At 45.4% G+C, this 27,529-nt stretch overlaps 1 protein-coding gene across 1 annotated transcript in view; it reads right to left on the bottom strand.

Annotated features, from left to right (window-relative positions):
- The window catches only part of Bcas1 (brain enriched myelin associated protein 1), an 89,920-nt gene that overhangs the window by 18,482 nt on the left and 43,909 nt on the right, over positions 1-27,529 (bottom strand). The window contains 6 exon segments of the mRNA XM_047539181.1: positions 1,123-1,296; positions 8,326-8,367; positions 15,259-15,468; positions 20,901-21,032; positions 23,185-23,229; positions 24,127-24,285. Of these exon segments, the coding sequence (XP_047395137.1) occupies positions 1,123-1,296; positions 8,326-8,367; positions 15,259-15,468; positions 20,901-21,032; positions 23,185-23,229; positions 24,127-24,285 (762 nt within the window).

Below are 27,529 nucleotides of genomic sequence, written 5' to 3'. Positions count from 1 at the left end.
AGATCTTGATCTCCATTTTTAGTGCCAAGTTACAGAGTAAATGATCAGCAATATAGACGGGGTTTCAGCAATACTCATGGGCTGTCTACTCTGTATGCTGATTTTGTTTTTTTCCTCCAGGAGAATCCAGTAGGAAAATAAAATGATTCCTGCCAACAATTTCTAACAGAATTATTTCTAATATGCCTCAACTCCCACTGACAAGAGTTTTATTTTGTTTTTTATTTTTGTGGACTAAAATGAATTCTTTTAACAGGCTGATCTTGTGAAATTAGAGAATTGCTTTCTCAAAGGATTAAACTTCCAAATACTCCCCCAAATAAAGGCACACTGTAATGAAATTCTCACTTTTCATTAAAAGAGAATTAAGTCAATGACCTTTTACATGAGTTTTTTATTTTATTTTATTTTTTTGTTCTCCAACTGATTTGGGTTTTGTTTCATTATATTATTTAAGTTCCTGGCTATTTAGAGATTGAAAGTACATGATTCTTCACAGGCACCAAAGATATATGTCTACATTCTTTCCATTGTATACAAAGAAAAAAAAGCAGGGCAAATTTACCAGCTAATCTATAAATATTCACTATGGCCATGTCATGTTATCATTTCCATATTTGAATTCTCTATGTCAGCTTTGTCTAAATTTGAGTCACACACATGTCACCTTCAGAATTCTTGATCCCTTCATGTATGACTTGGACTATTTAGTATTTAATACTGACAAATGCCTCGTGCTCTTTATGTAAATAAATGCATTTTCAAAGGAAACTCCATGTTATTACTAGACTGAGCCTAGCAGCATCATTTGCCACCAATAGAAGGAAACTTGAAAAAATAAATAAAAATCAAAAGCAAGCCACAAAGTTAACTTTTAGGGGGACGCTCTCGTGTGTTAAAACTCAGGATCCAAAGCCAGCTCACTCTTTATCAAAAAGGGAATCGGCCAGCATTAAAGAACATTAGCAATCCACCAAGGCTCTCTCCGCGACTGAACCGGAGGGCAGTGGGTGAAATCGCATTCACATCACATGCCATGTGTCTCCTGACAGCGGGCACTGCCCTGTGTTCTGGGAAGCGGAGCTAGGCATTTCACAGCAGTACTGGAGGAAGGTGGCTTACCATTTGTCTGAACAGTGCCCTCAGGGAGGCCCTCCGCGGCTTGCTTTCTTCTCTTCTGAGTTTTACTTCCGAGGGTTCAGGTTTAGCCTCTTCTTCTTCACTGAGGTCCACTGTTTGTACGGCTGATTCTACTTTCTCAAACTTTGTAATTTCTACTGGTGACTCACACACCACCTGGATATTTTGCCAGGTATTAAGAAAGTGAGGAAAACAAAACAAACAAAACAAAAAATAATTCGCCCAAAACTCGTTTTATAAGGGGGCCCTGGCTGTCCCTGTCCACGTGGGACCTACAGGTCTGAACCTCTGACCATTCGTACCCAGGCACAGCTTCCTGCTGTCTAAAGTGCTTTCTGAACCGCTAACGGACTGATGTGGAAGTGGCAGGTTCCCTTCCCTGAATCTACAGGGCATAGCGGGGTCCCTCTGGGGACTCTCTTCCATTCCACCAAGCCCACCTCTTCCGGCTGCCACAGTGGTAAATCACACCTGGCCGGTGCAGAAATCAGGAATCGTCATTTCCTCAAGTTCCACCTGAGAGGTGGTGGCTGTGACACCTGCCATTCCCCAGGCTTTGTCCCTTGCCACTGTGGGGCAAACTGTCCTTGCAGGAAGGTGTAGGAGCCCCTTGACTTACTGGACTCGACTTCCTCCTTGTTTCCCACTCTCTAGTCATTGCCATTGGTACTTGACTGAGGTTTGTGCTTTCAGAAGAAAAACGAACTTGACAACAGAGCTGCGGCTATGTTGGTGACAGCCCCTGCGCCCTACAGGTGACCACCTGCTGGGGAGAAGGGTGGCCGGCAATGGGCTCACGTGGACACCGGTGGACCAGCACACTGGCCCCAACTTTGTTCTTTTGCACAGCCACATGCCATTTCTGTGGCCTCAGTCACTTCTGGGCAGCCTCTGCCTCTGGAGTGGCCCCTGGGGCAGGACAGGTTGACGGGCCAGGGGACAGTTTCACTTTCCTGTTTTCCCAGGCAGGTCTGGCGAAGGCCCACCAACGCAGCCCCGTGTGTCTTGCGTGGCCCCTGAGCTGAGGGTGGCTTTTACATGTCCAAAGGGTTGTAAACAACTTTTAAAAGATGAAACTATGGGATGCAGACCAAAAATGGACCACAAATCCTAAAATATTGACTCTCTGGCTCCTTTCATCCCAGGTTTTCCATCCCCTGTCTCCAATAAAAGCACTGCAGAGCCAGGAGCCTCTCTGTGTTGTCCCTGCGGAGCCAAACACCAGCCTCCTCAGAGTCCTGTTCTCAGCGTCCGGGTGGGAGAAGCGGATCGCATTGTCTCCAAAAATACTGAATGCTACGGACAAACCTCCTCTGCTTCCTTCACGTAGTATACACTACTGGTTTGCAAATAAGCCAGATTTTCCAAATAGAGAACTTTAATCTTCATACAATCAACAGAGGCAGAGAGCTGTCCATCAACAAGTCAGCATGCAGAGCACCCTGGGATTTGGCAACGAAATCACAGTGGTCTACCTGTTCCTCACATTTCCTAAAAGATTGACATGATTTGTGGTATTATCCCTTTGTAAAGCAATGTCTAAGCTCAGGTGTTATAACTCAAAAGGCCTCAGTAGGTGAGGGAGGGGCGTCCACGTGCATGGATCAGGTACCGGGGCAGAGCTAAGGGCTGCGGTGAACGAAGCCAGGCTCTGCATCTGAAGACATGAAGGGGGGCTACCCACCTGGCTGCTGATTTCTGACCCCAGACTGGCTTTAGGGAGCCAGGATGAGAATGGAGCCCATTGAGAGTCTGAACATGGACATGGTTTCTGCATTTAGGCCTGTTCCATCCAATTGCATTTCTGGAAAATGAGCGTCAGCCACAAGACCCCAGGGGCTGAGCCTGGAATGCAGCTGTCCCACAACATGGTCAGAGAGCACAGGCACTGGGCAACCTGCCGGCCTGTCTTTACCCCTTAGCAGGCCTCATCGAAGGTCAGGGTTTCATTTTCTGTTCTGGGTGGGCATAGTGTACCCATCGGAAAGCCGTTCTGAGTATTAAATCAGGCAATGCATGTCAGGTCGTAATTAATATGGGGGTTCTGATTTGTTCACACCTGTTTACTCCATGAGCAAGAATTATCTGGAATCACCATCACCACATGTTCATTATTTAGGGATGATTATTTTAATAACTACTTCTCACTGTGCCTGGCATTGAGAAAGGTATTTTCTGTACATAACCTCAGGAATAGTCATAGAGACAGCTCAGGAAAGATAACGTCCCCACTTTGGAGATGAAGAATGTGAATGAACGGATGACTTGGCCGAAGCCACAGTACAGAGAAGAAGACATTTCAAGAAGGAGGGTGCTTTCTGCCAGTAACTGAATATCTAATAGTGGACCAATTGATAAGGACATGCAAGAAGTTTGAAAGCAGGTCATTCTGGCACTGGTCCAGCAGCTCTGATTTTCTCTAAGGGCTAAGGACCGTCCAATCCTCTGGCTCCACCATTCTCCGCATGCTGCATTTTTGGCCTATTATTTGCTACCTCATGGTCATAAAATAACTGTTATAGCTCCAACATCACATCCTCATCTCAATGTCCTGAGATGGAAGAGGGACCCCATAAGAGATGTGCTCGAAATGAACTTTGGAATTCAGATGCTTTGGTGCAGGGTGCACAAATCTCATTGGTCATAACTAGGTCACTCCCTTATCCCTAGACTAATTATTGGAGAAGAGATGGGATTGGTGACTAAGACCAATGGAGGGTGAGAGGGTGGAAGAGTGGAGTGGCCCTGAATAGGTAATGAGCAGTTTGACTTGCTGAGCCTGTGTTCTGAACTCTTTGACCTTCCTTTGAAACAGCATGTTCCTTTTCTTGTGTGCAAGGGCCTGCAGGGAAAGTCACGTCTGTAATGAAATGACAGATTGTATGACAGTGACTTTGTAAACCAACCTTGTTCCAATGCTAGTGGTTCCCTCATGGGGTCTTTCCAAATGCTGAGTGGTGTCAGCTCGTAAATCCTAGGCCACAGGTCCATTCTCCAAAACACAACCATTTCAGTAGGCAAAACAAATGAGGCTTCTAGAGACTTCCATTAGCTTTGAAGTCAGGCCAAGAAGTTGGCTTTCAGTAGCCGAGGAAAATCCACTGACATCCGGTGTGGAAACCCAGAACAATTTGGACTAAGTAAGGATCCAATTTGCATATACAGACATAAGAATTCAATTTTACTTGGATAGTTTTCTGACTTCCTTTCAGGCTACAGCTTTGGAAAAAGTCATTCCCTATTTAGAATATATGACTGCATCTGTACATTTTAGTTTTGGGTTTGATAGATATAATTAAAATCATGTGCTATATTTTACTTTTTTGTGCTATAGTTTAGAATTGAATCCCCCTCGCTTAACTTCAATAGGGAAGAGGTATACATTGTATAGAAATGGCCAGTATGATTAACACATAAAATATACCTTTTGGAAAAGGGTGTTACTTATTACTTCAAATTTTATACCATACTTATTTTTGAAATCTTGTTTGTATGGTTTTTACTAGAGCTGTGAGATTTGGGAACTAATTTATAGTAAAACAGATATCCTCCACTTAAAACTTCAATAGCCACATAATAATATTGGAATTTAAGGTTTTTATTTTATATTCTTTTTTATTGGATTTATAATGTGATTATTTGGTTACAAAGACTTAGAGATTTTCTTTCTTGCCCAGTAACTCTTTTTTTTCCTCATCAGTTTATAGCAGCCAGGTTTGCTTTGGGGGAGTGATCCTCCCTGAGGTCAGATTGTGTGATTGGGCTGAAGCCGATTGAAAAAGTCTCAGCCAACCAACCTGGACTAGCTCTGAGCACATTGGTTTAGGGGCGGCAGCATGGTGGGGGTGGTGGTGGTGGTGGTGCAGGGAATAATTTCCCCAATGATTCATTCCACCTTCCTGTGAAAGAACCACACACCTGTGCCCCTTGCCAGGTGACTCACTTCAGTGAAAGGAACACGAGTAAGTAAGATGTTTGCCACACCTGACCAGAGGCTTTAGGAGACTCGGCCATGGCGCTATTCTCTCCAGGCAGGTCCTTGTTGAGGGGCTGCTTATTCACGCTAGATCTCAGCAGAAAGAGGCCACGTGAAGTAGCTGTGGCAAACTTACAGTTGACTTGTAGCATCAGTGAAAAAACAAAAAGAGAGAGAGAGAGATCTTAGCTGTTGAAAGTCACTAAAATAGGGGGTTTGGTTGTTACTGCAGCAAAACCTGGCAAAAGCTGACTAACAGAGCACATGAACACATTTGAGCCAATGAAGGAGAACAATTCCAGGACACATGGGCTTGGTCCTGGACAGATCTCTCCTTCACTCTGAGTTGGGTGCTGTGATGTTGGAATGCTGAGAAGGCACCCAGGCCAGGAAGGCTGAGCCAGGGGAGAGCCCAGAGTGGAGCTTTACTTGAAACCAATTCTACTTTCTAGCGATGAGGGCCAGTGAATTCTGAATTCCTTTTTCTTTTTCATTCAGGTTGTGCTTGGGTTTCACCAGTGACTAAAAGTTCTCTTAGTTAGAGGGAAATGGAGCAAGTGCCCGTTGCCTTGGGAAGGAAGTTGTTTTTCTTAGTTAGAATGTTAACTCAGTCAACGAACAGCCCAAACCTTCCCAGATCACCATGGAAAGATTTGATAATTTCTACAATCAAGATAGATATTATTTCTGATAGGACAAGAATCACATTCTAAGAAAAACAGTGAACTTCCATCAGCGTTTAGACTTCATTTTCTTCTTATAAAACTTTGGGGAATATTGAAATCACCGAACTTGTTTTTGGTCAGAAATGAGAGGGCCTTTCTGGTTGATGGATTGGTTTTGGAAAGTTGGGTGTAGAGAAATTTAAAATAATAAACTCAATTCTATTAGACCTGGAAGAAGCCAGGAGCGAGAGTCCCCTTGTGATGTGGTCAGTCGCATCAGACTGCTCTGTGTCCAGGGTCACATGGTGTTTTGACAGATGCCACCTCTCCCATTTGGGAAGTGGAAATTAACGTATTCCTTTAGACATACCCCTTCTCTTCACAGGGACTCCCAGGCATCTCAGAAACATGTCATTTCACTCGGAAGTTTAAACCTGATGACTGGGAAGCACTCAAATACAGCCTTCCAGCCTGGTCACTGTGATTATGTCAGGGGCACCCAGCTTTTCCTGCAAAGGTCCTGCCACTCACGTGGTCTCTGCGGACCCAGCTCTGCTGTCCTAACAGCAAAGCAACCACGGTGACATGGGAAGGAGTGAGCGTGGCCGTGTCCTAATAAAACTTTATCAGCACACACTGAGATTAGAATTGTATATAGATTCCACATGTCACGAAATGCTATTCTTTCCATTTGTTTCCAACCATTCAAAGATGTAAAGACCATTCTTGGTTCATAGGCTGTTCAAAAGCAGGTAGTGGGTTGGACTTGGCCCAGGAGCTACAGTTTGCTGATGCCTAAATTCCTGAGTGCTTCCTGAGATTTGGGCAGTGAGGTGAGCACATTACATGCCCTGTCTTGCTTAAGTCTCTCCAAAATCATGAAGTGCTGGTAATGTTATTATCGCCATCCATTGGGTAAACAGAGGCTCAAGAGGAGATGATGTGGCCCACATATCGCTACTACTATTTAACTTCATTCCCTCTGGGGGAAGGGCAGTTAGAAGATGAAACTTTAAAAATAGAAAAGTAATTTCTAGGGCTAAGCACATTAAAACAAACTTTATGGTGCTTCTTTGTTTATTTAGGAAACTATTTGCTTTCTTTCATATCCTGATCAGCTTTGTGCTATCTTTTGGTATCATGATTTATGTTGTAATTCACATTTATACTACAGTTTCAAGCTTCACACTAGAAAATGAAATACCTCGTGTTTCAGATCAACTCTGCATTTTAGCATCTGAGCTACTGCAGTCATCCTGAGATGAGCAGCTACATTAAACATCCCCAAAGAAGTTTCTCTTCAGAAACAGAACCTCAGCATTAACTGATGCTCCCAATCCAATCTGAAGCTTTAACATTTAAACTTCATGGAGAGAAGGCCTGTGGGATTCCTCATTGTAAGTTCCTGAGGGTCTAGAGACTTTGGCTCTCTAGAAAATAGTCAATAAATTCATGAGAACTTTCTGGAATCATGAGAAGCCTGAACTTTGCTGAGCTACTACGTTTGGCTCAAGAAATAAAGGAAGAAAGGAAAGAAAGGATGGAGAAAAGTAACGATACACAGCAAAAACAAGCAGATTTAAAAGATTTTCTCCTCAAAAGAGTCATAACAGCCGTTCTGATTTTCCTTCCATGTCACGGATAGTGTTTCTGGAATGCGCTTGGATTTTCAACATCTGTTCAGTTCCAGTAACTAAATAAAAATGAAAGTGCACACCCTATCCGTGGCAGTAAACAAGAGACACCAAAAGGATCCAAACATATTTTGCTTTGGCAAAACGAAGATGTTTTGCTTCTGCCTTAAGGAACTGTGGATTTGCTTATCCTCACTTCTAGGATTATCCAAAGACTGCTTCCTTCAGGAACGAGAGCTGCTCTCTTGGGCCTGAAACTCATAAGGCCCATTCATTAATCTCCCTGGAAAGCATTTTTAAAAGATAATTTTCTGTGGCATTTCATGTGTCACTATCTCTTTGGACATGAATGTGCTATCTTTAAAATTTTGAGTATCTTTCAAGGCAGGAGTGTCTGACCTTGGGTAAAGGTAGAGCGCCCCCTGTCTGTCAGGTGCAGACCCAAGGAGTACCCTCTCCCACTAAAACAAGCTTCTACCGTTGCAAGATGTTCTTATGCTTGATTCAACTGCCTGTCCGGGGTACCGCCCAACGTTAGTAAGAATCAGGATCACCATGGAGATGAAGGTGAAGGAGCAATCGAGGCAGAAGCAGAAGATGCAGCATCGTTATCCCTTACGGAAGTGCAAAGCCGTTCGTGTGTGCAGTAGACTCTTTCACCACTAAATGATAACAAATTACACAGCGTGCTCGTATTCTGCAATTATTTTGCATCAATTCAATGGGAGTTAAAAAAATTCACCCAGTGTTGTTCCCCTTTGGTCCCTAGTCACAAGACAGGGTGAAAGAGTCTAGAGCAGATGATGGCACCTGAGCATGCAGGAAGACAGGATCCCAGGGTTGAAATGCCAATCATCCAACAGGCCAAAAATGAGAGTGGAATGATTCTTTCATTGAATGTCTCACTTACATTTTCTTCTGCACCTGGGGGGACTGAATCCTCTTTAACTGACTAAAGGAAGATAAAAACAAAAGTGAGAATCAAGATGTTATCCCCCCAAAAGTCACACAAAAGCAAAGGGCTCTTTGGACTGGCAGTTCTCTGCTGTTGAAATGCTCGTCTAGATCTTATTCCAGAAAGAACTTGGAAGAGGCTGACGAATGCAAACAGTACAACAAGATAATGCAGATTATGCGTTTTAAAATGCACTAAGCTTACAAACACAGCCGGGACCAAACGGAACACAGAGAGAGGCTGCCACAGCAAACTCAAACCACGAAGCCCTGGCTGTGGGAGAGCAAAGCCTTGGCCTTCACATTTCCTAGTAGCTGATGAAAAGAGGGAATGATTATTAAAGGGCTCCATACACAGTCACTGTTAGGTGAAAGCAGATGAGTTGCTCAGGAATATTCTAGCAGCAAACTGAGAGGGGCACGTGTGGTCCTCAGGTCCTCATGACTGTCCCATCAGGAGCAGGTCCTCAGCCTTCTCCTGACCATGACATCTTATGTCAGCCCTCCGTCTGGACCGGTGTCCTCGAGCTGGAGTTCGAACGCTCCGAGGAGGGCGGAGGGCTGGGGTCTGACCCATCCAGCCTCAGGAAGTTGCGCTCTCTGGACTGATTCCTCCACATCCAGTCCTGTCCTTGACGTCTCCATTCTATTCCAAAGCTCCAACTCTGGTGCTTTCTTTGCTTCTTTTCTTGGTGGTTCTTAAACTTTTGATGGGGAGAGTGTTAGTGGTTTCAGACGACTTTGAGATTCAATTAGTAAATCTGGACTCTCCCCCATAAACAAAGCACTTTCTAAATAACTGCAGGGTATTAGTAGACTTTCTGCACCTCTCCTCTTTATTCCAGGGTAAGAACCCTTCCCTGTCTCTTGCTGGTACAAGACTGCCCTCCCCTGTAACGTGTGGGGTGTGAGCCAAGCAAGGGAAGTGGTATTGACAGATGTCTTTCACAGCAGGCGCCTTGCTTTCGTTACCCCCCAAATGCCTCCAAAGAACACGTACTGAGGCGTCCATTCACACAGTACTCAAGAACAGCACGGAGGGGCCAAGTCCCTTGTTCAGGCTAAACAGCTGAAAACGTGGAATTGATGTTTCCAGAAGCCATGTTTCTCTCTTGCCAGCATGATTTTAAGGATCAAACGGTGTTTTTTATTGTTTTATCTTTCTATGTTTGCCTGGGTACAAACATGTGCTTGGAAAGAATTGTGACATTTCTGGAAGCTTCTGACTGTCAGGAAATTATAGGACGCACAGAAGGAATTTGTGAGGAGTGCTATTTTCTTGGAACTTCACCTGATTGGACGCTATTTAGCACCACACATAGGTACAGAGTCAAATGGTGTTTTAAAGCCAGACCTTCTCCAGTCTGAACCACAGAAGTTTCAGGAATAAATAGACAGTCTATGGTAGACTGAGAAAAACCCTCTCACTATCTAAAAATAGACCAGTGAGGGTTTCAAACCCCCTTCCTGTCCTAGCGAGTTGTACTGAGATTTCTTTGCATCTGTGATTTCCTTGTTTGGAAAGTCCCTGGCTTTTGCTTTCTCACTGTGTTCTTGAGGACACTGAGAACCTGGTGCAGGTGATAGACGGGAGTAGAAGGGACTCAATCTGAACACTCAGATTTCCTTCATCTTCATTATGGTTTCAGACTTCCAGATGTTTCTGCCGTTTTGAAAACTGGCATACAAATATTGACTGTCCCAAACGAATGTTTTTAGAAGTTATATTAGCAGCAAAACCTTCCTTATTTTGTGAATTCATCTGTCTGAGCATCTATCAAACGGCAATAATTTTCATAGCATATTCTAATCCTTGGCTTGTCAGTGTGGCACTTGATATTTTCTACACACTATATATTTACTTAAATATATTTGAAAAGAAAGTTTCTTATTATAACATTAAATGGTATCACACTAATATTGTTGCTTCTTATATTAATTCTTATTACACATTGATGGTAATAATAAGCTAAATAATAAATAAAGCACATTTATTGTGATAATAAGAAGATTTCTTTTCAAATATAATACCATTTACTGTAATAATAATATGTACATAATTTATATTAAAATAAATACAATGAATAAAACAAAACACTTATTAAGTTCTATAAGATTTAAGTCTTTGTATAAAAGGACACCAGCAAGTGCTAACACAGTGATAAATGCCTACTAATATCAAGAAGGGACATTCTTCTTGACATCACCAGAAGAACTGGAGTAGAATAGAAAAAGGAGGTAACTGTACTACATCCAAGAACTGCCCCAAATTGTTCTGATCTTTTTGTACATTTGCAACTGGGCTCCAGGTACAGCCTGCAGGCGAGCAGTGATTGACAGGTGCACTTCATGTAGAGAGTCCAGGTTCTGGTCACCCTTTAGCATGTGGCTCATCTGGGGAAATCTGCTCAGAACCCACACCTGGAACACGGCGACTGTAGAGTCAGGTATAAGTTGCGAGTTTCAGACGTGTGACCTGGTTTGAGTAATCGCACCTCTCTGAGCCCAGGCCCACTGACCCAAAGGCTGATTGTGAGCCTGTTTCCCGTCGTGGGATGTTTCAGGAATAAGCATTCAGCACGTGAACCGAGTGAGACGCTGACTGGGTCCAGCCCACACAGTCCTCCGGAGCCTCACAAGAAGACCTTGCTTACGTGGGGCTGGAGAGCCTGGAAGAGGACAGGGGACAACTCGAGTGACGTCTATAATTAGGGTTCAGTTTTCTGTAGACTCTTCTAGAAACCAGAGTGTATGAAGTAGGGCAAGAAGATTTCAGGAAATTGGCCCTGGAAGGAGAATTTACCCGTGGAATTAAGAACTCCAGGTGAACCCCTTCCCTCCAGGGCCAGCACAGCTGGTGGCTGGCAGAGCCACTCAGGCCAGCTCAGCTGCTGTCGAGGTGTCTGGGGAGAGAAGGGCCCAGCATGGTCTTGCTACGTGGTGTCACTCTGGGGCCGAGCAGCTGCAGGGGGCTTTCCCCCAGCTGACTGGGACATGGGCCTGTGCTTTCTTCCTGCTACCTCGCAAGCGGCAGGTGAGCTGGCTGCTGAGGCCCAACAGGGGTGACAGCGGGGGTGGTGGTGAGTTGGCACGCGTCTTTTCCTTGGTGGCTCTGATGGCAGTGGTGTGGTTGAGGTGATCACTCCGCAGAGACATATGGCAGCCCAGACTGATTCACGGTTCAGGGTTCCTGGACAGGATGAGTGGGGCATGGGTTTATTTATGAATCATGAAGACTGTCGATGTTTGTTTTATATGCATAAAGCACTTAGCACAGTGAGTGCTTACACATAGTGTTCAACTAATGGTGGCAATTGTTAGCAATGCTGGGACGAAGTGACATCAGCTAGGTTTGTTACACTTAAGACTTCTCTTGATTAAGTCTGTGTTGTTCTGGAAAGTCTTTAGGTCTGCTCAGGCCAGCGGTGGGTTTGCTCCTGAAACCCTCCTGAACAGATATTTTTTTTTGACACTGCTTCAGGTTCCCGTTGGCATGGGGTAGGGAATGATGTGGGTCTCAGTTACCATCTGGGTGACTCACTCTCACAATGGCACATTGACCGGTATGAAATAAAAATACCAGCTCACACTAACTGGAGCCCATTGTGGCAGTGTTTTGAGATCTTTACTGTGGCTTTATTTACTATCTTTATTTTGGGCTGCCCTAAGGAGTCCACCCAACGTGTAACTTGATCAGAGTGTGTTTTAGTTTAGTTTTGTCCAAGTCACTGAAAAAAAAAAAAAAAAAAATCAACAGGACTGAGACCAGATCCCAGAGAGCTCCTCGCCATGTTGATTTCCTCCTTAATAGACTCTCTTCAGTGGCCTACACCCCTCCGCTGGACTAGCAGCTTGAGATACCACTGCAGAGAACTGAAGAGAGACAGTCTTCTACTGAGAAAGATAAAAATAGTGATGGCAACCCACGCTGTGGGGCTAGGTGGCAATGCTTCCCGTGTGTTCCAGGCCATTAGTCGAGACGGAAGCATCTAGAAGCTTTTGCTCCTACCCCAGCATCTTCCTTCCCCTTGAGGTCTCAGGTGCATCTCTGCTTCTCCTGAAAGCTGACTCATGCGTCACAGACTGCCCACGGAGCCAGGTCTCTGAGCCAAGCCTGGATCTCCTGTTCCATCTGTATTTGTCCCAGCAAGCCTTCCACGCTCAGTCCACTGTGACAAATGGAGGCCTGGACAACTTCCTGCCCCTTCTCTGTCTGTTCAGAGAAAGTCTATGGGGTGGGGGAGCCGGGGGAGCCAGGAGAGCAGATTCCCATTTGTTATTTCCACTGCCAGTGAGCACACTGCGGTGGGTACGCTGGGAAGAGGAGAGAAGCTGGACTCTCCCACACGGGACCGCGTTTGGAAGGGACTGCAGAGACAGGAAGAAGAATTGGACGCGGAGGAAGCAGCTCTCTGAAGTGTAAGCGAGAGAATGGTTTTAATTCCTCTCAAGTTCACGATGTTTAATAATCCACTGAATAAAGGCGCCAAAGGCCACCAGCTTGATGAACAGAGGTCCCGCCCTGGGAGAGGGTTTCACGTTGTCCTGATGGTTGCTTCCCATGTGTACACGGGTCCCCAGGGCTCTGGCATGCAGGAGGAGGTATGCAGGAGGAGCTCAGCAGCTTCCCTACTGGGCGGCACAGGATGGAGCGGGTGGCGGGTTTCACCCTCCTGCTCAGAGGAGTCCACGACCCACCACAGCGGCTGTCCCTGGTTGCTTCTGTGCCAGGCGGGTGCCCGGCACTTCACTCCAGCATGGCTTCTGCCTCTCACTTTATTTCTCACCAGGGTGTTGGTCTAATTCGTATTTCACAAGCGAGGAAGCAGGAGAGATGAACTGGAACTCAAAGCCGGGTCTGTCCCAATGTCCGACTCTTGCTGGTTGGTCCACCACCCGTGGCGGTTGCCGTCGGGCACGGGTGGTCTGGCAAGCCACAGAAGCGGGCTGCTCAGGCTTCCAGCGGGGACAGCCTTGCCCTGGCACGACGGCAGCTCCTACTGCTGATGCCCAGCCACGTTCTCCTGAGACAGATCATGGTGGCCTACGGAGCCACCTGGCCAGGGTGGACTCTCCATGTGGGCAGCTGGACTCTAGGATTCCCTCTGGTTGGGCCAAGATGCACCACGGTCCGTCTAGTCCTCTCCCTCCTTCCTTCTTGTCTCCCACAGGTGACAGCCCTCCTTGATCCATCGAAGGCCGTTTCTTCCAATAAATCTCTTGTATGTGACTTCTGCCTTGGTGTGTGCTTCTTGAAGGACCAGTACCTAATATTAGAGTCTTTATTATATAACACTGTCCTTTAATTGGATTCCTTTTTGGGAGGAGCGGTAGCAGGTACTGACCTCAGGGGCGCTTGACCCCTGAGCCATATCCCCAGTCCTATTTTGTATTTTTATTTAGAGACAGGGTCTCACTGAGTTGCTTAGTGCCTCGCTTTTGCTGAGGCTGACATTGAACTCAAGATCCTCCTGCCTCAGCCTCCTGAGCCGCTGGGATTACAGGTGTGCATCACCCCACCCGGTTAATTGGATTCATCTTTAAACTAAATACATTTATTCTCTCCCTGAGCAAAATGCATGTTAAATCACAAGTTTAATCTGCTACCTTTATTTTCTGTGATACACACGCATGTGTGTGTGTGTGCATATACCTATACACACATGTGCATAGGGACACATATGGACGTGAATGAATATGACAATTATTTAATTAAATGTACAAATATGGGTCACCTAGATCATCTCTCTAGTCCCCAATATATGCATATAACACATTAGAAATTGTTTCCTGCATTATATTTTAAAAGACTATTAAAAAAAAAAGAGAAAGAAGGATTGGAACAGAATGTCAGCTGACCTCTTCCAAGGTTTCCATGAATTATTGCACTTTGTGTTCTGAGAAGAATCTGGAAGGAAGGTTTCTGTACAACAGGAAACAGACTGGAAAGAGGCTCAGAAGTCCAGCTGGAGTCTGGACAACAGGGTGAAACCGACGCCACAGGGACATCTGGACCTATCGTCTGCTTTGCACAGGGTGCCAAGGGACACAGATGTTTTAACGAAACTGCTAAGTTGGGGTTTTCAGCTCTATGAATTTCCACTTCCCCACACCCCCAACTTCTTGCTCATCTTTCGCCAGAGTTAAGCCAGGCAGGAGTCCTGGACAGGAACGGCTCTGGGGACAGCTCCGCCCGCCCCCCACTTCCTGGCACAGCACACAGCCCCGCACCTGAATTTCAGAAAGGGGAAATGTCAGACAGTGGTTTGGCTTTTCCTGTCCCAGAATACAGTCTGCACTTGCCCTGCTGGTGACCAGGTGGACACACCGGCTTTCCAAAAGGAGAGTGGCTCCCGGTGACTGACTCTGCCAGACCGGGAAGGGACGACCAGGAGCCCCAGGCCGTTCATCTGCCAGGGCAAGAGCCCTGGGAAAGCAGGAGGCAGGCAGGGCTGCGCGAGATTTTAGACGTCCACAGAGAAACGAAAGACCACAACCGACTCTCAGGAACCCAAGTCATTCAAAGAATGAGAACTTCTACTTGTGCATTTCTGTTTCTTTCCCACGAAGCACCTGTTCATGACACAATAAGCATTTCATTCTTCCTGTGAGTACAGCGGGGTCCTGGGTTCAGTGGCAAGTTGTCATTTTGGAGAGGAAAGCAGGAGGAAGGAGGGAAGAGGAGGAGGAAGGAGAGGGAGAAGGAGAAAGAGGAAGAGGAGGAGGAGGAGGAGGAGGAGGAGAGAAGGAGGAGGAGGAGGAGGAGGGGGAGGAGGAGGAGGAGGAGAAGCCTCTACACATGGTTGAATACAGCCACTGGACCAATAGAAATAGATTCTCAAGTCATCCTAGCCTCAAGGACACTGCACCTCTTGAAAATCCGACTTACCTTTTTCCAAAACAGTTTTCCCAGAGGCAGAGAGGTGGGCCCCGACTTCTCCTTGCCGCCTTCCTTTGCTGTTTCAGCCCCCGTCACAGACGGCCCAGGACCTGAAGGGCTGCAGCCTTTAGGGCTCCTGGCTGCCCCTGGAGTCTCCTGGGGTGTGAAGTTGGCTTTGTCTGATTTGAGGTTGGCTGGGGTGGGTGACTTCTCAGCACCCTGTAGAGTTTTTAAAAAAGCCAGGAGGAAGAATTCAGAATGACTCGATCATTTCAAAAGTGAAAGGTCTCTTCTTTGTACACCTGGGCTAGGGTGGTGCATAATGGTCATTTTTTTTTTCTTTATAATCTTCTGTATTTTCCAAATTTCAATTGTGAATATGAATTTGTGTTCAAATCTTGAAAAAAGGTCAGGCTATTTTCCTTTTGGAAAACAACTAGAGAAGCATCATGCATCTGGGAGACGGAAGAGGCACTTTGCTGCTAGGATGTGGGCGCTATCTCCAGGTGCTTTGGATCATGTTCTCCTCAGGACACTCTTCGCGACGTACCCCAGAGCATGCATATTTGTTGAGAATTATCTTATAATCATGTGCTGGTTTACTAATCCAAATGGGAAGTTAAAGAAAGGTGAAGATAAATGTAATTGCAATAGAACCTCTGAAGTCCTTCCCCACGCTCTACTTTGGAGATCACTGATCAGCTATGAAGTGTAAGGCAGCTAGCCTGGAACTTGGTGAAGGGTTTTGAATTGCAAGTGTCCACAAAAGGATTTCTTTACTTTTAGGTTCAGCTCCATGTTATTCCTTTGGTCTCTGCACCCTCTCTCCCTCCTTCCCTCTTCCCCTTCTCATCTCTCTTTCTTTCCCTCTCCCTCCTCCTCCCTCTCCCTCCTTGCCCATTCTCTCACACCCTCGCCTCTTTCTCCCCAAGTGACTGTGCTAAAGTCTGATCCAAAGACATTTGATTTCTGCAGGGAGGTGCTATTAATTCCTATGCTCTGTCTCCCACTGAGTCACCGGATAAAGATTTATGATCACATTTTTTTCTGGACATGAGTGAATACTGGCATTAAAAACTTTAATATCAGGTTGATCTGACCTAACTTCTCCATCCTAAACATCTTCACTTTATGATTTTGGATCTGGGGGGATTTGTGACTCCTTTAAATTCCCAGGCTGTCATATCTCTGGCTACATTTTTTGACTAAAAGAAAAAAAAAAAAAAAAAAAACAGTCTGGCAGTGGAAACAGGGTGCAGAGGAATACAGGAAGTTGAGGAGTGTTTTTGGGACTGGACAGAGTCTTACAGACCACCTGGCCCAGAGATCGAATTTTCAGATAAGAAAAGCAAAGCTTACGATTGGGCCCGCCCAGGGCACAGCCTGTCCTCACGTCTGGACCGCGGACCCTCGCCCCTGCATTGCGCACAGCACGTGTGCTCCCTGGAGTGTGTGTGCACTAACGTGAATCTTCTATCTGGTGCAGGACACGACATCTTACTGAGGTTCTGAGCTGCTTATTGAGCAGACTCTAAGATCAAGTCAGGACAAAGGACTGGAGGGTAGAAACAGTCAGTACGGGGATAACCCAGTTCCATTCAGTACATGCAAAGGGCGTAAGGCCAAGGCCAGAATTTAAAATGACTTCTGCACCTTATGGAGAGTGAACCTGTCATTACGATTCAGCATTAAGAATGCTTCAAAGGTGCTTGGGCCCCTGGTGCTATTTTAGCCCTCGATGGCCATTAAGTTCAAGGGGAAGCACCCTCCCATCTCCTAAGCAGCTTGTTTTCTGTTTTAGAAAATATAAGGAAATATCATTTATTCATTAACAAACACATTCCGTTCTTCCCTGAGCCATGATGTATCCTGGGTACTGGGTTACGGGTCCTCATGGAGAGATTGATAGCAAACAATTCCATAGGTCTCAAATTTCAAATGGGATAAGCGCTGGAGGGATAGGAAGATTTGGTGCCACCAAAGGACAAACAAAGCACTCTAAAAAACTTAAAGCAAGAGCTGGAGCTACATGGGACAACCACAAGGGCTTTTCTCAGGAGGGTTGGTTGCTTTGGCCTGGAGGTGGCTGGAAATCACAGGGAGGAGCTGCCCTCCTGCCCTCAGTCCCTGTCAAGGGGACCCCTTTTCTGGGGGTGATAATTAAGGTTGGACATTCGCATGGTCTGTGGTGCACAGGGTCCCAGAACATAAGCAGATTCACAGTGTGTCTGGTATTAAATTCCACTGGGCGACGAGTGGTTAGGGGAGCATGTCTAAAGGCCTTCATGAGAGAGCTGAGGAGGGGGGTGACTGAGGAACACCTCTACCCTGAGGGGCTTCCCTGGGAAGTGGCCCCCTCCTCCCACTGGGTGCACCCAGAGACCCTGGGCAAGCATTATATTCCTAGTAACATAATAATTCTTTTTTTGGGGGGGGTACCTGGGATTAAACACAGGGACTCTTGACCACTGAGCCACCTTCCCAACCCTTATTTATTTTGAGACAGGACCTCGCTAAAGTGCTAGGACCTCACTAAATTGCTGAGGCTGGCTTTGAACTTCTGATCCTCTTGCCTCAGCCTCGGAGCCGCTGATTACAGGCGTGCGCCACTGCCTCTGGCTGTATCATAATACTGCTAATGCATTTGTATAATCGTTGGTTGGCTCCGAGTCTCCCCTCTTTAGACTTCGAGCCCCTTGGGGGAAAGAGGGTCTTGATCTCTATGACACCCCTAGTTCCACTCAGGACCAGAGCCTGGTGCAGAATAGATATTCACTCACTGACAGAATAAATGAAAGAGGCCAGAGAGAGTTACCCACAGGGGGCCGCAGGGCCCAGCTTCCTGGGTCTATCGTCCATTCATCTTTCCATCCCTGCCTGCTCCTTTCCTTACTTCCCAAAGAAGTTCCCCAAATGGTGTCCATTCAAATAGTCATTAGCCAAATCAAAGGCTTCGTGTGCATTATGGGAGACTACAAAAATTCTAACGGTGTTTTCAGAGGTAATCTCGTGAATGGGGTTACCAGAGTTGAAATAAAAATGAAAATATAGACTAGCCCATTAAATTTGAATTTCAGATCAGCAAAGAAAAATTTTCTAGCTTAAATATGTCCCCAGGATCTCATGGGACATATTTGTATTTGTTTAAAAATGATTTCTTGTTCATCTGAAATTTGAATTTCACGGGACACTCCATGAAGTTTATCTGGTAACGGTACCCAGGGAATTCTAATGGATCAGATTTGAAGATGACACTAAGTGACTTTACCTTCTCTGTAATTTGAAAATTCTCAGTAATTTGTTCACACATGGAGGTGTGGGAGAGGAGGTGTTAGGAAAAGGGAGACTTTACAAAAAACCAATGAGCGAGTGGCAGAGCGTAAGTCCCCTGAGCCTGCTGAGGGTGCCCGAGAAGGCCAGGAGAGGGGCAGGTAGCACAAAAACATTTGAAGGCACACCTGCCTCACGTGCCTCTTGTCACTGAGCCTTGGAGGACACAAGACACCGTGTCACGCTGAGGCTTCCCATGCAACAAAGGCAAAAACAAAGATTCTGATTCAGCAAAGGGAAGCGGGTGCTTTGCTTTCCTTTGGTTTAAAAGGAAAACCTTTGGTTTATTAATTCCAGCTTCTCTATTTTTTTTTTTTTAAACCAAGAAAAGTCTTTTTTTAGGAAGGAAAATTTAACTGGGGAAATGAACACAGAAGTCAACCCGATTTCTCACGGCAAGACTAGGAGGTAGTGCTCTCTCCTCCGCTGCCCGGCTTCCCCTCTTCTCCCTGAGGGGACCACCCAATGGAACCCCAGGGTACCTCTCCTCTTCCAGTCATGCAGCAGGGGTCATGCATTGGACCTGGCTGGTATTTTAATAACCCTGTTTTCTGTATACAATAGAATAATTGAAAGATGTAAAGAAATAGAGGTGAAAGCCAAACTACTGCATAAATGAGATTCCAGAACGTTTGGGAATAGTCCTCTTACTTTAATTCACTTTTACATAAAAAACATACTGGATGTAGCTCCAGGCAAAACTTAAAGTCTGCATGCCTGTATTATAAAATCCGTAAAAAGAATGTCCCTTATATCTTCCCCAGAGTCCTGAATCCTGTCCTCCCCGCAGCGTATCTTGGGGGCAGGATGCGAGGTCAATGACTGGAGAACCCTAGGAGTAATAAGATTGAACTTGGGCCATCCATTTATGGGCAGACAGAGATACTGCACAGAGTGAAGGCCAACGGCAATACAGATCTGGTGGGGGAGACACACACTCCCTAAACTTTCCATGGGAACTCCAAGTGGGAGCCAAACTAGGTTCCTTGGCATGAAGTCCGTGATGTGTTTCACTGGCAGTTACTAAACTCTCACATGCCCAAGTGGCCCTAACACTGTCTAACGTTCCCTCCCTCAATGCAATATCTATTGCTCCCCCTCTTTCTCTCTTTACTGAACAAAATAAGCCTGTCTGGAAACTGAAGGGTGGCTTCATAACGTGGTTTGCTTATGCAAATATAGATTCAGCTACGAGAATTTTCTGTGGGACTTTTATTTGCATACACAATCCTAGGACTATCACATCCAGCTGGGGAAGTTTTTTAATAAGTTCATTCAACTTGGCAGAGAATGGTTGATATTTTATATAAATTTCCAAGCTTGAGGACCCAGTGCAGAGATCTTTTTAATTGATGGTTTCAGGCACACACTGGCATATTCTTGGACATTAGAAGAGTACCATCTCCCAAAAAGGCTTCAATTTATTCCAATTCTCTCCCCTCCTGGAACATGGAGAAATAATTACTCTGCCTTCATTCATTGCTTTTTTTTTTTTTTTTCCCTTGCTTGGGTTTTTATGTGAATTCAGTGTAAGCTTTGTTAATACTGGAAACAGATGGAATAGACCACACAAAGGTAACATTGTTATCTTCAGGTTAGAAGAGTGTTTCCCAAATGCAGGCAGCCTGCTACCGCTGGGCCGCTGGGCCGCTGGGCCGCTGGGCCGGTGGTGAAGTCAGGTTACGTGGAAGGGCGACATTAGACAGCATTCGAACAGTGGGTATACTTTTCCAACTCTCATCTCTGTCTAATAACAATAGTCCAGGGAAAGACAGCTCAGGCTGGTGCTGCTGTGGCCTTCACATTCTCTCCCCCTGGCCAGTGGCTTTCTAGCTAAGCTAGCGAGGGCACTGTTAGAGCTCCCTGCAAACCAGGCAGCGGGAACTTCAGGACCCTTATTGAAGGTCACCCTCCTCTTAGGAGAGGATTCTGGTTCCCGTGTATGCGGGAAGTCAAAGTGTCTTTTGAAGGAACATTTACTAGCACGTGTTCGATTTCTATTTAAAAATATCAAGTGATTAATATGACCTCCAACCAGAGTGTCAAAAGCAGTATGCATGCGGCTGGCATTTGGGAAACATAGCGCGAGAGGAGCTGCAGAACCCTGGTCCATGCTCAGAAAAACTCAGCCTGCCAATGTTTAGAGCGATGGCAGCTTGAAACAATTCACTGATGCTGAGTCCTGACATTTCAATCCCCCCTAATGATCTCAGCCCTCGGAGGCTCTGTCTTCACTAAGGCACAGGGTGGGCCCAGGGTGCCTGCACCTGGTATGGCGAGGACCAGGGTTCTTCCTTCTGCTAGTTGAACGGGATACAGACCTTATGTCTAAGGAATTTCCTAAAGGCGAGGCCCAGCCGGGGGCTCTCCAGCTGCTTCTTGCTGCCCTTCGCCCGGGTCTCAGACGTCTTCTGACCTGCTTGCCCATCGCAGATGCTTTCTGCTTTGGAAGCCTTGTGGGCAACAGCAGTCAGCAGCTTAGAATTTTGCTTTTAAACAAAATCTAGTTTTCTCTTGTTTTAAGGGGTATTAATACACTGTGACAGTTGACTGCTGGCACATTACTGCCGTCTCCCACCCACAAGACACGAGAATGTTATCTTTTTAAGATGATTTGGTAAACAGCACATTCACAGGCAATTTCAGGCACGCATTGTTTTTCAACAGGGTGACCTATTTACATGACCCAGATCCACACATCTCAAGAAAACCCTATGACCAAAACTAAACTACCCGCCCCCTGCCCCATCTGTATTGGCTAAACACAGTCACAGGGTAATTGAACGGACTTAAAATAGCAAATGAAAAATTAATAATTTTAAAAGATAACGTTGTCCCTGCTTAATAACTTTAAATACCTAAATGCTGTTGTCACATGCAAAGGACTAAAATAGACCTGCTGCAGCCATTGAACATGGTTGACTCAAGTTATAAGCAGCGTAGGAGTTTCTGTGGGTGTTTAGAGTGCTGAAAATCTCCCAGAACCAAATGGGACAAGATACCACACTTTTCAAAGGCACACATTCAAGAACTTGAGCAGAAAATGATGTCAGAAGGGCAAGGTGCAAGAACTGGTTTTAGGAAAGAGATCTACTTGTGGGCATCTTGGACAACCTAGGTGAAGAGCCCTTATTTGAGACCCAGGTCCAGCAGCAGGGACCCCTTAGCCCTCTGGGTTGGGAGCACTTTCTGGGTGGTAGAAGGGTCTTGGTGCCTGGGCAGCTGAAGAGAATGAGTATCTCAGGTCACTTGGGGAACCACACAACACACCCACATTCCCAACCATTTATGGCCACTCTGCTGACTATGTAGCTTCCAACAAAGCAAAACACAGAACCAAAAGAGAAACATTTTGACCCAATCATTCATTGAACTTGACCCTAGCTGCCTTGTAGCAAATGAATAATTTTAAGGAAAATGCATGTAGATGCCTTGGAAATCTACTTTTCAACAGGAGAAAAAAATCCAGAGGAACCCAATGAGTATGATACAAATGTAATCACACCGTCCAACCTGGCTTGGCGGTGCCTATGGGAGCAGGGGTAACTAACATTTGAATAGAGTGCTCCCCTGTCACACCTTTATTCAGTACCTGGGACCGGGAGAGAGTTTTTACTGTTCCAGTTTTACAGACGTGGAGACTTGATCCAGCCAGGTCAGGATCACACCACTATCTTGTTGCAAAACTGGAGCGCTTACAGGTCTTCTGAGGCCAGACCTAGCCCGCCTTTGTCACAGCTTAGCTCCTTCGAATATAAGGAACAGATGTAGCGGGCTGGCTAAGCCATTTATTTGGTCCTAGTGTCTTTCGAAGGATACAGGACAGTTAGTTATCTGTTACCGAGTTAACCCTCCCTCGAGGTTCCTCGTGAAATTTAAACCATGTGCCCCACCAGAGGTGACCAGTCCTGTCAGGTGCAGTGGGAAAACACCACTAAGAAAATAGTGGCTCCAAGACACCTTCATTTTTAGGAGAACTGGTTGAATTTCTAGGGAGACAATGGAAATTCCAGCCTCCCAAATCCTACACGGCTCTCCATTTGGCTTATGTCCCATGGCAACTATTTTATTTCAAAATGGTCTTTGCGGTAGAGACTTTTTTTTTTCAATTTTTTTTTGAAACAAAGAACACATTTGCTTAAAAAAACAAAACTATAGCAACTTCCGTCTACTTTAATGGAGTCTTTTTGAACTATATTCCCTGGGTCTCTACACATAACTAAAAATATTAAGATGGCAGTGTAATGATTAGTTATTCTATATAAGAAACTGGTTATTCCCACCTTTATGTACAACTATAATGCACTTATTAAAAATGTGGGGAAAAAAGAAATTGCTTATTGTGGTATTATTTAACCAAAATTGGTATATGATTTAAGTTTCTCGCTACAGTTTCATTACAATAGCATTAACCTAAATGAAATATTTAAAAGACAATTCAACAGCACTAAATTGCTAGCTATATATGTCCATACATGTGTCTATACATATATATATGTATATATGTATAAAAACATAACATGGACACACATCATACAGAGAACAAATAAGCAGACACCCTCTAAATCCAATTCTGTGCACAAACCCATACTTTAAAGGACCTACCGTATCTTCTGGATCCTTTTTTGTTTCAGCTTTGTTAGGTGATACCTTAAAAGTTTGAGAAAATCGAATGTTAAAAATCATAGCTCTTGAGGGTGACTTTAATTTCATAATTACATTATTGTTTAGAGTGGTCCAGTTTGCCACACTGCCAAAGCAAGAAATAAGAAGCACTTTTAGTTCAGTGGAAGGACCTCTGGGTAATGAAATGTTAACAAATTAATATTTGATAATGAAATGCATCAGATTGTATGCAATCTGTAACAACATTCAAAGTCACCTCCTGGAGGGCACATCTCTCACGGTGTGACCACACTCCACACCCAGGGCGACCCGTTGGGGTTTATGGCAATACTGTTGCTTGTTTTGCTTTCTTTTTGTCTTTTGAAGCTAGCCTTGATATCTGCAGAGAGCCCAAACACTTCTGTGGCTGTTTTTTATGAATCTCTCACCCATTCAGCTCTTTTTTGACTATCTGGCATATGCCAGGTCAGAGGGTTTTGGCCTGGGGGGATCAGAGATGAGCAAGCAATGCAAAGACATGATCTGTGACCTCATCTAATTAAAACCATAGAGGTAGATGACACAAGATGGACAGCAATTTCAACAGTATTTTACTTGCCATTTGAGTGTCAAAATTGCTTTGATAGGTCAATAGCTCAAGGCAGTATTTTCCAATAATTTTTATGATCAATGACAATAAGACATTCAATTGCAATCAGATTCTATTACAGTATAGCTCGTGTCACATGGTCTGGGCTCCCAACTCCAAGGGCTCTCTCACCAGGAGCCCGATGGACATGATCCTTCAGGAGACTTCCTCCGCGTTCTCTCATGTTCCGGCTGCGCCATGATGGTAATGCATTCGGTACGGCAGCACTCAAAGGTGCATTGTTCTAACAAGTAACCCAAATTTTGGGCAATAGAAATGAGCAAATGACTCACCAGAGTTTTGAAGAAACTCATGATGGAATTATTATTCTCAGTTGTATTTGTGGTCTGTGAGTCGTCCTTTGCAATCTCCAGTCCTTCTGTGTCCCCAGAGACAGAGCAACTCAAGGTTTCAATCTCTCGCCCTTCTGTTTCCTTGCTGTCGACTATGTCCTAGGAGCAGAACAGAGTTTTCACAGCTGCGACTTGTTGAATGTGGACTCTCAAAGCAATTCCTTTTCTCCCTTACCCCCAATTCCAGCCATACTTGTTCTGCCCACGGGTATGCAGAACAATCAGGAGCTTATGAGAGTCCCTCTTCCTTCCCTCCCCCTCTCCCTGACATATTCAGCATTTGCAGTTGGTTGGAGGGACACTGTTTGGTGCCAAAGGGTAATAAACACAGCAGTATATGACACATTTCAACACAAACCCTTTTTTCCCAATTCTGCAAGGAGATTGTATAAGATGCCAATGCTTTCCACCTTTGTGGTCACCTTGACTCAGGATGTGTATATTAGCCCCAGAGATGGTTTTATCTGACTTCTTTGCTGTGGAGAAATCATATCAACCAAAGGAAATTAAAAAAAAAAAAAAAAAAAAAAAAACCCGGTGTTTTAAAATAACTGTTCTTCTTTACAGATCTGGGAGCTTATTGGTGCCAGGGATGTGGCATGTAAATAGATTTTCTCCTCTGACTTGCCAGAAGGGTAGGATGCATTCAGAATCCAACTTCCTTGCCCCTTTCCGTCTCCCCATCCCTGGGCAAGACCCTGTCATCTCTCTGCTTCATGATTGCCACGGCCACCGGTCCTGTCTGCTTGGGTTCTGGGTGCCCTCCACCCCTTCTGCATGTCCCAGGCCCCATCCTCCAGACCTTCTCTGCTCCAGTGGCCTCCTCTGGCCTTGGAGTTGGCCCAGCTCCGACACAGCCTCCCGGATGTCTTAAGGTGTGGCTCATGCCGGAGTCCACCCACTTCACTCACTGGCTGCTGCTCTTCCCTCCCCGTTCATTCACTGAGGACTTCCTCAAACATACTTGCAATGGATAATGTGAATTGTCGACTTGATTGGATTAAGAAATACCGAAGATTAAGAGGCTTCTGGGCGTGTCCATGAGGGTGTGTCTAGGAATGATTGGCATGTGGGATAACAAACTGAAGTGGAGATTCTCCCTAAGCATGAGCAGCACTGTCCAATAGGATGGTGGCTTGGATAGAGTAAAAGCTGAAGAACAAGGAGGCAGATGCAGACGCAAGCTCCATTCTTCTTGAATGGGTTCTTGATGGCTGCTTGGATCGCCTGAGGATATTGCACTCTTGCTCCTTCACTCTTCCAAAGCGGACTCTGCCAGAGAGTCCAGGGAGTTTCCAGAAGCCTTTAGTCTCAGACTAAGATAGCACCGTTGATCCCTCTTGTTCTGGGGCTTCTGCCTCTTGGACTGCACAGCTGCTGGTTCCTCCAGCTCTCCAGCGGCAGACGGCCATGTGGACTATGCAGCTTCTGGTCGTGTAAGCCAATCTAATAAAACCCCTTTTTATATCATACTTCCTGTTGATTCTGTTCCTCTAGGGAACCCTGACTAATAAAATACTCCAAGTGATTTCCAACTTCACGGCTCTTTGTCTGGAACATTCTGTCCTCTGTGTGCCTGTCAGCAATTCCCATTCATCCTTCAAGTCTTAAGTGGCTCCTTTTCTAGGAGTCTGCCCCTGAACAGCCACATAAAGCTCTCCTCCCTGCAGTGTCCCCTGCACTGTCCCGTCTTTTCCACCTTCACTGTTGCTATCATGGCTCACTCGATCAACATCGTCTGGTCTGCCATACCACGCAAGACGGTGATGCGGAGATGGGTTTCTCAGGTATGGAGGAGGGCAGGGCCCGGAGAAGGCACTTCATCAATATGTATTATTTGACTACTGAATAAACAAAAGGAGGAAATGGAAATTTTGCCTAAACGAGAGGGGGCTCTCGGTACCAACTTTCGTTCGTGATTAAAGAGCAGAGGCCTCTCCCCCGGCCACGCCGTGAGACGGGTTCCGTTCTGTATGCCTCCCGTGGCTTTCATTCTCTGATTTGGTTGTGCAGTAGCCTCCTTGACGGGCATTTGCAGTATTCATAATTTCACGTCTAGGATGTCAGATGCAGTGCGAACACAGGCATGTCTCACTTTTAGTTTTAATCCTTTTTGCGGATCTTTTCTTTGAGCCAATTGTCAGACGTGAAATTTCTGGGACAAGAGGTATGCAAATTGTATAACTTGATAAGAATCTTGCAAAAAATATTGGAAGACTTTTACTAGGAAGATTTCCTGCAGGTGTGTCTCTGCATCTGGTTATTTGTCTGGTGGCAGTGACGCCGCAAATATCCAGAGCGGGCGGGCCACCCTGGGGGCTATAGTCTGGCAGTGGCGCTTGGTCAGCGGGTGGGTGGAGCGAGGGAGGCCAACTCCACTCTCACCTGGCCTGAGCATCCTCTCCCTCCCACCCCTGTGCAGTGCTGTCCCTAACCCCAAGGTCTTGAGCTTCTGGTGTCCCCAAGCCATGTTCCATGCCCACTGCTGCCAGTTCCCTGATTTTAAGGAGAATGGAAGGGAAGCCCTTCGTTTCTGCATGGGGGTTTCTAACAGGACTCAGTGTGCGAGGTGAAAAGCCCACAGAAGACCTGGCACCTCTGTCTATGTTGACTACTTCCTCCAACAGTGGAGGGTGGAGGGGGGCAGCTCTGCCCTCAGTATCCCAGCTGTTATACTTCCTGGAAGGTTCTAGAAACCCAGGATAAACTGATATGTGTTGACTACCCAACCACTAAAACAATTAACTTAAAAGCAATGGCAAATCGTGCAGCAGTACACGTGTCCTCTAGTCTTTTAGGTAATATAATTAAAACAAGGACATCTAATCTTAGCATTTTGTTATCTATTATAGAATAATATGTACTGTCAAATATTTTGCATTCACAGTATACAAGCCACCGTACAAACAAATGCATTAAACCTAAGTTATTTAATCTTTACAACAATTTTTTGTGATAAATGTTACGATTTACAGTTTTTCCAACAATGATATGAAGCTCAGAGAAGTCCTTTGACTTGTCTGAGAGAGGCGAACTTGGAGTTGTAACTCAGAACTGTTGGAACTGAACATCTGAAGTGTTATGACCCATTTTCCCCTGCATGTCAACTTAGCAAAACTTGAGTAGCACAGCAGTAGTCTTCAGTGTCATGTGAATTAAATCCAGGTGCTAGGAAACCAAGATCTTCAGGAAGAGTGTATGCAAGTTTATACTAAATCCATAAATTCTCAGAAGGACTTTCATAGCTTAAGTCTCCCCAGAAGAACAACACTTAGAATTGTCTAAACCCCATTGTCCAGATTTCTCAAACAACACTTTATGATTTCAGAGACTTAGTTATCAG

The sequence above is a fragment of the Sciurus carolinensis genome, chromosome 2 (genome assembly GCF_902686445.1).
Source record: "Sciurus carolinensis chromosome 2, mSciCar1.2, whole genome shotgun sequence".
Classification (NCBI taxonomy): Eukaryota; Metazoa; Chordata; class Mammalia; order Rodentia; family Sciuridae; genus Sciurus; species Sciurus carolinensis.
The sequence above is the reverse complement of the archived record's forward strand: the minus strand, read 5'-3'. Positions and strand labels throughout refer to the sequence as shown.